Below are 12195 nucleotides of genomic sequence, written 5' to 3'. Positions count from 1 at the left end.
AAGCAATAGTTTTAAGTACCTGGGATCGGTATTACAGAGTAATGGAGAAATATATGGAGATGCATGCAGTAGAATTAGGGCTGGATCGATGAAGTGGAAAGAAGCTAGTGGTGTGTTGTGTGACAGAAAAATTCCAATGAAGCTGAAGGGAAAATTCTATAAAACAGCCATAAGACCGGCTATGATGCACGGAATTGAATGTTGGGCAGTGAATAAGAAAGAGGAACAACGAATGCATGTGGCGGAAATGAGAATGCTTAGATGGATGAGTGGAGTGACAAAGAAGGATAAAATTAGAAATGAGTATTTTAGGGGAAGTCTAGGTGTGGCACCAATTGATGCCAAAATGAGAGAGCATAGGTTAAGATGGTTTGGTCATGTTCAACGTCGAGATGTTAATCACCTAATACGAAAAATAGCTAAAGTGCAGATTCCTGGAAGGAGTAGGGCCCTGGGGGGAGACGATAAGGCAGGACATGTTGGTAAAGGGGATTGACATTGATATGACCCAAGATAGAATTGTGTGGAGAAATGCAATTAGGGAAGCCGACCCCGCATAGGGATAAGGCAAAGAGAATGATGATGATGATTTTACCCTCTGAAATCGTTCTCAAAATAAATATCTTGAATAATTGGATGAGGATGCTAAAAACAAAATTTAGAAGAAAAAATAGTTGTAAGAAGAATGACTTCCAGTGGAAGAAAAAACATCCACAAATTAAGGAATGAACATGGGCAAATCATTAACATAACAATGGAGATCAAATTATGAACACTACACTGAGTTTTTTCAGTAAACTATAGAAGAACAGCAATGTATTAGGAGTGCATCATTACCAAAGATAATAATCAGGGATTTGAAATTTTACCGGATATAAAACCCAATGAAGTTCGAAGGTCAGTGCAAGAAATGAAGAACTATAGAGTCCCGGAGACGATGAAATAGTGCAGATGCCTTGACGGTAGACGGCAAAGAAACAGACAAAATTTGCATTCAAAGAGGTGTCAGACAGGGTTGTGTGTTATCCTCAACTTTGTTTAACGTATACTCAGAAATAATTTTTAATGAAGCCTTGGAAGGACAATGTGGAGTTCGAATCGGGGGAGAAACTATTAACAACATCAGATATGCAGACGACACCGCGATCATGGCTGAAAATATCGAAGATCTTCAATTCCTTATAGATCGAGTCACTAGAGAATGCTCCAATAACGGACTTAAACATAAATGCAACAAAGAGAAAGTTACTTGTGGTTAGTAAACAAGACGTCGGCCCTATGCAACTAATTGTCAGTAATGAATCAATAACAAAAGTTAACCATTTTAAATACCTAGGATGTTGGATAAACGAGACACTAAATCCGGATAAAGAAATTAAAACTCGTATAGAAATTGCAAGAGGAGCATTTATGAAACTTAGATCTATTCTGAGCAACTTTCAGCTGAACTTACAACTAAGAATCAAGTTCCTAAAACCCCACAATAAAACACTGAAAACTTTTGTTTTCTATACTTCCACAAAATTTATTATTTACAACTATGTGACTACAGCTGTTTCGGCAGAGTGCCTTTCTCAAGTGATATAATTTACAATGTGTTTGCCTTTTTAAGTCTCTAACTGAAGAGGTTGAGGAGTGGGGAGCTGTTGGGGGAGTGAACAATAAAAGCCGAAAGAGAAAGCAACTACACAGTGGTGTGTACAAACTAACTTGTGGTGACTGTCCGAAAACGTACATCGGTCAAACTGGCAGAAATTTTGACAAACGGATAGCAGAACACAAAAGGTCTTTCAACAATAGAAAAACAGACACTTCTACATACGCACTTCACCTTCTAGATCATAATCATTCTTTCAATGAAGAGTTTCAAATTCTGCATATCCAAAATAAAGGCCTTAAGCTATCTTTTTTAGAATCTCTGGAAATTAATAAACTGAAAAATACAGATATAATTCTAAATGACCAACTCGAGACAAACAGCTCCCCACTCCTCAACCTCTTCAGTTAGAGACTTAGAAAGGCAAACACATTGTAAATTATATCACTTGAGAAAGGCACTCTGCCGAAACAGCTGTAGTCACATAGTTGTAAATAATAAATTTTGTGGAAGTATAGAAAACAAAAGTTTTCAGTGTTTTATTGTTAGATAAAATGAGCTTCCATCAAGTAACGGTCGAATCCATCAATTATTTAAAGTTCCTAAAATGTTATGTGTATCCTATATTACTATATGAATGTGAAACCTGGATCATGAAGGTTAACATGATAAACAAATTAGAAGCCTTTGAGATGTGGTCGTATCGTAGAATGCTCAGAATATCTTGGGTTCAACGCATTTCAAACAGAGAAGTCTTAAACAGAGTAGGTCAAGGCGAAGGTGACTGACTTAATGAAGATGATAAAAAAGAGAAAACTTGAATATCTGGGGCATATAATGAGAGGTAGCAGATACAGGATGCTGCAGTTAATACACAATGAAAAGATCGAAGGAAAAAGAGGAATTGGTCGAAAGAAATATTCATGGCTCCGAAATCTTCGTCAATGGACTGGCTTATCAGCAGATCAATTGTTACATGCCGCACAAGATCGACAACGAAATCGGCAAATTGTTATGGAAGCTACCCACGCCTAAAAATTTGGGCACGGTACTTAAAGAAGAAGCAGAAGATGCCTTGAAAGGGACTGGAAAAAGATTATGGTGACCCTTGATAAACTATTCACTATAAAAAAATAATGTCTGCAGGAAGCAGTAACACCAACTCAGTGGCATAACGCAGACATTATCCTACGTCATAAAAAAGGCGATACTGCTGACCTCAAAAACTACAAGCTCATAAGTCTACATTCCTATATTTTTATAAACTATTTACAAAACTAATTACGAAACGATTAGAACACAAATTTGAATTTTATAAGCCCATAGAACAGGCGGGTTTTAGAAAAGGCTCCGGAACAAAGGATCACCTATTGGTAATAAAAAATCTTATAGAAAAATGTACTAAATATAATAAACCACTAGGCACACCCAAGGGAGGCTTACATCTGACTATGGATGGAAAAGCCGTTGATGATGATGAATATAAGAAAGATAATTATAGTAAACCAATGTTAGTAATAACAACTAAGAGATCCGTAAACCACACATCTGAATTTTACGTACATATAATATTTTAATTGCTACGCCTCTGTCTGTGTATGAATCGATTTTGTTTCTAGATAACAAACGGAATTTGAAAAAAGATGAAAGTTTTTTTCGTTGTTGTCATATGTAAATAGCTACTCTCACTCATTTATAAGAACGATATTTATGATCAAATCTGGTAAATAAATTACGGATTGCCAATTTTATTAGTAGTTCGTGTGAACAGCGGTAAAGAAATTTGTTGCTACATGAAAATCGGACACCTGATTCCAAGCGAATAAAATAATTCACCCAAGAAAGTTATTTATATTCAAATATAGTTAGTATTGAGTCTGTTGTCTAATATATTTACATATTGACAGATACCTAAGTGAAAAAAAACTACTGAAGAAAGTCTTAGTGCACATTGAAAAGGTTGTATATTACCATCATCAACATTGTTTAATAAAAATGTGGTGAGCATCTAGGACAGTCCATAGCAAAGCATCTTTTGAACTGAGTAGTGGAACTCGTGAGGATCTCGTTGTCTTCTTTATACATCTTTATACAATATACATATTTCATGGAAAAGTGACACAATTTTACTGAAAAACATAAAGAAATTCTTTCAAATGGGAGTTTGTAGTCATTTTTGTTAACTTGTTGCTTTCTTATTGATTAGCTTCAAGAGTGGATTTTTTGAAAACTATTAATAACTTTTCTAAAAATGCATAATTTTTTTTTATTTTGCGTGAGAATGGGGATAATGTCATAAATATTCAGCTATAAAAATTTCAAGGAGTTTCACTAACATGCAAAATTGAAATTGTTTCAGAAAGGCTTTTATTTAAAACGTAAAATTAATTTAATGCGTAAACTATTGGGGCTATTTGAATTCTAAAAGCACTACATTGTAGATACATACATAGAAATCTATTACGCTTTCACAAGTTAGCAAAAAGCCGTAAAGAGATTTCAAAACGTACAGACACTCAATATCGCCATATTATGTTGAGGATTTATATCTATAGAAAAATACAAAGAAAAAATTAAAATTAAAAAATGTTACAACTTCACTTAACAAACCATTCAAATAGTATGTAAAATTGGAATTTGTTTAGAACCTGTATTAAGCCAAATAATTTTTTTTTTCAGGTGGACTTAGTACAACAGCAATGGTCAAAATTCAAATTACAGACATCAACGACAACAACCCGATCTTCTATCCATCAGAATACAACGTTTCGCTCCGAGAAAGCGGTGTATCTTCATCTGCCACCAGTCCAGTCGTAGTAGTAGCCGCCACCGATTTAGATTCAGGAAAATTCGGCGCCATCACCTACAAAATAGTCTCGGGAAATGACGCCGACCTTTTTAGAATAGAAAAAACCACGGGAGAAATATTCATCAACAGACCGAGTTTGTTATCTGCTAGGGGACAGCCGTATCATCGATTGAATATCAGTGCTATCGATGGAGGGAATTTGAAATCCATCAAAGACGCTGAGGTTTTCATCAGCATTATCGACTCGGCTCAGAGGCCTCCTATTTTTGAACATACTCGATATACCTACACGGTTAGTGAAAATGTAAGGAAAGACACTGTGATTGGAAATGTTAAGGCAACCGTGTTCAATAATGGTAAGTTTTTGAATATTTTAATAATTTTTGGTAGTGAACTCATTATTTTTTTACTAACTTCTTTATCCAATTGTTCATTTGCACCATAAATGTATACTTTGCTCACTGGTTCATTGGTTAAATTTTGACTATATGGAAGTGGCTGCAAATTGTTATATAACCAAGTCGATCAGCACGATTATCCTAACTAACAGCTTGCAGCTAATAGTCCAATTATATACATCTCGAATCACTGTCTCGGCTTTTGTAGTCAAAATATGCTCTTCTGCTTGGTCTCTCTTTCCAAATACTTTGCCCTGAAAAATTAGTTGCAACAGCCCGCGTCTCTGTTCATTTCTATTAACATGGCCAATTTATTCTAATTTGCCTTTTTTGATAGTGTTAATAGTCTCGCAATCCTTGCCCATTCTACGTAGGACCTCAACATTAGACAAACGATTCCCTGATAGGTCTGTAATATCACATGTTATGCTGTTATGGAATCGTTGTTGTGTATGGGAGTTTGAAGTAAATTTTAGTAATCACAAACTCTTCTTCTGGTTGTAGCAGCCTATTAACCCAATCAATCTCTACGCTCATTTCTTTCTTCAAGCTGTCTTCAATTGTCTTATGAACTCTCCCCGATTTACCCCTACCAATTTTGGTGTTTAAATCAACCATAGGCAAAGGTAAATCCTTTTTGGGAAAGCTTTTCAAATGGTTGAATAATGCATTGCAGAATGCTTTACTTTTGTCGTCTGGTTAGTGATTCGTATTAATTGCCAATACTAACTGTAACAAACACATATATTATGCCAATAGAGCAAGATATCTTGGCATGAATCTAGATGACAGGGTACAATGGAAAGGACACAAAAAAATATAGAATTGAACATCAAATATAGAAGACTGTACTGGATGTCAGTACATAATATGCTCATGTACTGAAGTACTCAAGAAGTAGTGAAGCCAGTATGAACAGATGGAATGTAGCTCTATTTAGGAACGTGCCAGTGCGAAATGATTTAAAATTTTCAGAATACAGTACTGCGGAAAATTGTACTATAAGAAGCGACCAAAAAATATGTATTTTAGTCATTCTTAAATTAATGTTTACAAATAGAAGATTTTTAATCAAATTAATGAATATATACACTCCTGTTATTCATGATTATTCTTCTATTTCCTATGAAGGGTGTTTGCAACACTAAGACATCGTTTGAAGAACATTTTTTGAACTTGAAATAATGAATTGGTACTTGACAAAATACTTGACATAAATGCAACAAAGACAAAGTTACTTGTGTTTAGTAAACAAGACGTCGGCCCTATGCAACTAATTGTCAGTGATGAATCAATAACAAAAGTTAACCATTTTAAATACCTAGGATGTTGGATAAACGAGACACTAAATCCGGATGAAGAAATTAAAACTCGTATAGAAATTGCAAGAGGAGCATTTATGAAACTTAGATCTATTCTGAGCAACTCTCAGCTGAACTTACAACTAAGAATCAAGTTCCTAAAATGTTATGTGTATCCTGTATTACTATATGGATGTGAAACCTGGATCATGAAGGTTAACATGATGAACAAATTAGAAGCCTTTGAGATGTGGTCGTATCGTAGAATGCTCAGAATATCTTGGGTTCAACGCATTTCAAACAGAGAAGTCTTAAACAGAGTAGGTCAAGGCAAAGGTGACTTAATGAAGATGATGAAAAAGAGAAAACTTGAATATCTGGGGCATATAATGAGAGCTAGCAGATACAGGATGCTGCAGTTAATACTCAATGGAAAGATCGACGGAAAAAGAGGAATTGGTCGAAAGAAATATTCATTGCTCCGAAACCTTCGTCAATGGACTGGCTTATCAGCAGATCAATTATTACATGCCGCACAAGATCGAGAACGATATCGGCAAATTGTTATGGAAGCTACCCACGCCTAAATTTGGGCACGGTACTTAAAGAAGAAGACTTGACAAAATAGATACAACATAAATCTTTTATATATTAATTTAAATGTAAAGTAAAAAATTGTACCGAATATAAAAAGGAATGGCACATTTCGTTATTTCAAAGCAGAACACATAAAAGGATGATCAAGTTGGTTACGCAATTTAAGGCCCTTTCACGCTAATTTGCTTTTGGTCTTTTGAATGGCATAACGGTCATTTAGTATGCAGTTTACCGGTTTTTGACGACGGAAGTAATTTCCTCTAGGCAAGACAGTAAAGCCCGTAATATTCTTGAACATATACCTAAAACATCAAGAGAAAAATGAGACGATATGAGAAGAAAGAACAAGGTAACTTGTGCTGCCTCAAACCATTTGTAGTGTAATTGATAATGGGTAATATTCTAAAATTTACACCTATATGGAGACTCAAAGTCACGTAGAAAGGTATGGCATAGTAATCTAAAGAAAAACTATCAGTTAGACGTCTATTAGACTACTAGACAATACCGTAATAATTGAAAAGACTGATGTGCTTTGTACACACTTCCTAAGTGAAAGAATAGGGAATTCCAAGACTTTCACGTTTGTGACACCGCTGGGAGACAAACATTATATTTATTTATATTCGTGCCACATTGTGTTTCTTAAATTTTTTACCTTTAATAGTTTTTTAGTTGTATTTTCCGAACATTTTTTTGTTGATTTTGTGTAGTTTTTAGTTGTAGAAGTACTTGAACAACTTGATTTAATTTTAAGAAGCGAGCAAATAATAATTTTTTTGATTTTTTGAACAAATAAACGTTTTCGGTAGACAATACAGATGTTGCTATTAGCTACAAGCAAAAGATTGCCAAAATAAATAATAAATATTCATTTTTCCTCAAGGAGTCTGAGATAATCTACAGTGGAGACAGTTTTCCAAGCGTAAGTAACATGCACATAGTTTGTTATGTAGCATTTTTATAGGACATTTAACCATTGTTTTTGTCTCTCAGATAATAATTTATGTAGTTTAGTTTTGTACTTAAAATGTAGCACTGATGGTAACCGATAAAATTGAACTTTATCATGGTTACTTCGCATTCCACACGTCAATACACAACAGAAATGAGACCTATTATTTTTAAATTAATTCTTCCAGTGAAAATGTTAAATTAATCCGTATACAAATCAAAATTACAAAGAAACATATAACTAAAATGATCTAAAACGCATTAAGAACTAACAGAATAACTTTTATGTTTGCCTTCCAGTCGCCATATTGATTTAATTTTGACAGCATGTTGGAATACCCTATGGGAAAGACTAGTATTTTTTAAATGTATAACGTTTTTTAAATTCCTAGTTGAGCGTTTTCGGCTTACAAAGCCATCATCAGAGCTATGGTAAAAAGTTTAAACTACCACTAAAAGAGAGAGAGATTCCATCTTTAATTGCCAAAAAAATTCTTGTTTTTTATAATAAAAAACTTTTATTTATTTTTCACAACTAAGTACCTACGGACTAAAAATTAAAATTAAAAATCTTTAAAAAAAAGCAACAACTAAAGTTTTTTTATAATAAAAAACAAGAATTTTTTTGGCAATTCAAGATGGAATCCCACTCTCTCTTTAGTGGTACTTTAAACTTTTGACCATAGCTCTGATGATGGCATCTTAGATAAAATGTAAATATATTTAAATGATATATAGTGTCTAGTCTTCTATTTATTAAGGACTTTTACTATACTTTATAGCCTTATTCAGTGAAAATTGATATCTTGTTGAGTTCAAGGATTCTGATCCTATTGAAGGTCTTATTTTACGGCCGTTTTATTACTCATTTGCAGTTTCATTATCGACAAACGTTCTAAATAAGTTTCCTTCGGTCAGTGGCGTTTCATCCTCATCGATAGGATAAAATTGAGTGAAAAAAGAATAAGTAAGATCCAAAAAAGAAGAAGAGAGTCGAACTTAAAAAATTTCTTTTGCCTGCCGATTATGTAGTCCATTCAGGCAATTAAGCAGAAGAAACAATTTTTGCCACCTTTAAAATTTTTTCCGTTTTTCTGAATTACTCTTAGTTAAATTCTATAGGTGCCATGGTCCACATCTCAGCACTCGCTAGAATAAGACAAGGTTTAACGCAAGGAACTGATGACTTAAATTGCAACATATGAGTGGATCAGGTTAAAGTTTTCTAGTGGCTATGGCTGGATTATCTCTTGCTGTAATGTTGCTATTCGTGTATCCTCGGTTAGGGGATACTTTCAGTATCCCGGCTTAGGAAGATCAACTAGCCCAGCAGAATTTTCGACAACCCCTGAGAACAATAAGCTTTTAGCGATAAAAAGGCGGATTTTTCCAGGCAGAAATGTTATTTAACACCCACCTGGAATCTATCTGGTTTTCCTTATCTGGGAATTATATATTTTTTACCTGGTATATATTTATTAATATTAATTTGATATTTTTTAATGCTTGATTCGACTTATATTTCTGTTTTTGTTTTCAATTCCACCAGTAGAAAAGACACAATTTTTAGAGCCTGGTGACTAAAACCTCGATTAAGATTATTTTTCTAATCTTATTCTAAGGGCCGATTGTTCAATTGGAGATTATCTTCAGATTAAAAGTAATCTTCAATTAAACTTAATATTGCGTTGTTCAATGCAAGTTTAACACTTAACCATCTGTTAACAAGAGATTATCTTAATCGCTCAAAAACGAAGGATTAACGGTGTTAACTAAAGATTTGTAACCTTACTTTCTGGTTTTAAATTAAATATTTTCAAGAAAATTCCAAATTGGAACAACCAGTTATTGCACTAGCTAGATATGTATGTATTTTGAATTGTCATTTCTATAAATTTTCAGTCGTAGATAAGATTTGCAGTAATAATGCAGTAATAATCTATTATAATTTCGTGTCTCTAATAATATATGGCTATTTCTCTTTTATTTTGATGACAGAGATATGACAGAGGACGAATATTTCTTAGCTGTTTTTAATATAATTTTTTTGACTTCAAAAATTTATATTAGTGTTTCTTAAAAAATTTATATTAGTAAAAAAATAAATTAGATCTCTCAGTGTATAGGTACTTATGCTTTCTACAAATGTATGCATGATAATTATTAATTATTTATAAATACATATTTCCAGAAGTTTCGCTTTTTTTCATTATGTATAAAAATCAGGTAAAAACAAATTTTTTTTTTTATTTTTTTTATTTGAAAACTTGCAAATTTACAATCTACTCTGTACAAAAGAGTATTAAGTAAAACTGATAATTATGTAATGTTTTGTAGGTGTTGCCGGCCAGTGCCGGTTCACCTTATTCACCACTGTATTCACTAACACAAATGTCACTCACACAAGTCTTCTGGCCACTGTCTCTTGAGTCTCAACAAATTGGAAAAACTTTTAATGTCATTTTTGTGAAGGAATAGGAATTATTTTTATAAGCTAAAAAATTAACGTTACTATTTAAACATGTTTACGCAAAGTTAGCAGTTCTACTTTTAATACTTTCTTCCATTTTAAATATGTTTAATAATTACCCCACCCCCTCATCTATGATAATGTAAATTAAAATCTCTGTCAGTAGTAGTTGACATGTACTAAACACTACATGTCAAAAATCATTAACTTTATAACACAGAACACATTTTTATGTACAATTTTCATGATAAAGTTTGTTCCAAGTCGTTAATTAATAACTGACAACGTTGTCGCCGCTTCAGTACTCTGGTTTAATAAATCCGAAAGTTAACTAACATTGAACAACTTCTTAAAAAATAATCTTTAGATTAAATTTAATTACGGTTTACTTAATCCATGAGTTAACTACTGATTGAACAACTGGCCCTTAGACTTGAAATCACTATCATATCTCCCAGAAAGTGGACCCAGCAGACTGCTGTAGTGTAGAAATCCACAGGAATCGATAGTATCTTCCAAGTCTTATTACAGATGACAACAAAGAGTATATGGAACGCCAAGGAAAGAAATATGCAATCCTCGAATAATGGTTGGCAATCATCATGGTAATCTTTATCTTATCTGCAGCAGCGCGGAAAAGCTGCACAGCTCTTGCGTCGAACCAACTTCTGAGGTTCTTTAACCAGGATGTTCTTCTTCTTCTTGGACCTAACTTTCTAAATATTTTTCCTTGCAAGATGGCTTGTAGGAGGGCATATACAGTGAGGACCTTTGAGTTGGAATAAATTATCTCGAGAATGGGCGATTTGGAGAGAAATCCTGAGACAGATCGATTTTAATTTTTAAATTATAATATTTTGGCATATATATCATACTAGTGACGTCATCCATCTGGGCGTGATGACGTAATCGATGATTTTTTTAAATGAGAGTAGGGTTGTGTGATAGCTCATTTGAAAGGTAATTTAATACTCTATTCAGCAATATAAACAAAAACCTAATTATTTATACAGGGGGGCCAAAAAAAATTTTTTTTTGAATTAAATTAATTGAAACAAAAAGAAGAATGTATGTACTATTTCATGCAAAATACATTTTACTGCTGTCAGAAAACAGAAAAAAAATGTTAATTTGTAAAATAAACATTGCTTTTCGCTTAAATTAATTGTTCAAACTGCTAAGAGGCAGGCGGGTGGCAGCTTTTATGTTGAATTTTTATTTATTAAATAAACATTTTTTCCTGTTTTCCGACAACAGTAAAATATATTTCGAATTAAATAAATTACATACATTCTTCTTCTTGTCTCAATTAATTTAATTAAAAAAAAATTTTTTTGGCCAATTTGTATAAATAATTAGGATATTGTTTATACTACTGAATAGAGAATTGAATTACCTTTGAAATGAGCTATCACACAACCCCTACTCTCATTAAAAAAAATCATCGATTACGTCATCACGCCCAGATGGCTGACGTCACTAGTATGATATATATGCCAAATTCGCCCCTGACCTGTCTCTGAATTTTTCTATAATTTCGGCCCTTCTCGAGAGAATGAATTTATTCCAAGTCAAACGTCCTCACTGTATAGATTCATTGTACATATCTTCGTTAAGAGTCCACGATTCAAGGACAAAAAGGACAAAAAATTAAAAAGGACAGAAAATACGTAGTGTAGACAAACATGTTTTCAATTTAGTGGCTAGTCTAACTTTAAATCATTTCACAAAACCTCACGTTGCATTAACAGTCTCGTTCTGACATCAGTCGAAAATGCTCTTAAACTTTCACTTTAGTTGCCACTAACCGTTCACAATGAGAAGACATAATTTTTTCACTTGGCAACACACGTGCCTCGTGGGAGTCACATAGTGCCCCAGGATCTTATTCTTAGGGATTATATCCATCCTTTTGATTTCATAATAATTAATTTTACAATGTTAAACATTTAGTCAACATTTAAAAGGTTTTAACCTATGTATTTTTGGGTGTCTAATATGTCAAACCTGTAAGTATAAGCCCCCGCAAACTGCAGACTTTTTAATCGGCCGACAGTTTAGTCGGCTTG

The 12195-nt window shown here is 33.4% G+C and overlaps 1 protein-coding gene across 1 annotated transcript in view; it reads left to right on the top strand.

Annotated features, from left to right (window-relative positions):
- The window catches only part of LOC114327284 (protein dachsous), a 135483-nt gene that overhangs the window by 19249 nt on the left and 104039 nt on the right, over positions 1-12195 (top strand). The window contains exon 3 of the mRNA XM_050648305.1: positions 4277-4762. Within this exon, the coding sequence (XP_050504262.1) occupies positions 4277-4762 (486 nt within the window). The remainder of the gene's footprint in view (positions 1-4276; positions 4763-12195) is intronic.

The sequence above is a fragment of the Diabrotica virgifera genome, chromosome 1 (genome assembly GCF_917563875.1).
Source record: "Diabrotica virgifera virgifera chromosome 1, PGI_DIABVI_V3a".
Taxonomy (NCBI): domain Eukaryota; kingdom Metazoa; phylum Arthropoda; class Insecta; order Coleoptera; family Chrysomelidae; genus Diabrotica; species Diabrotica virgifera.
This window is presented reverse-complemented; position numbering and strand designations above follow the sequence as displayed.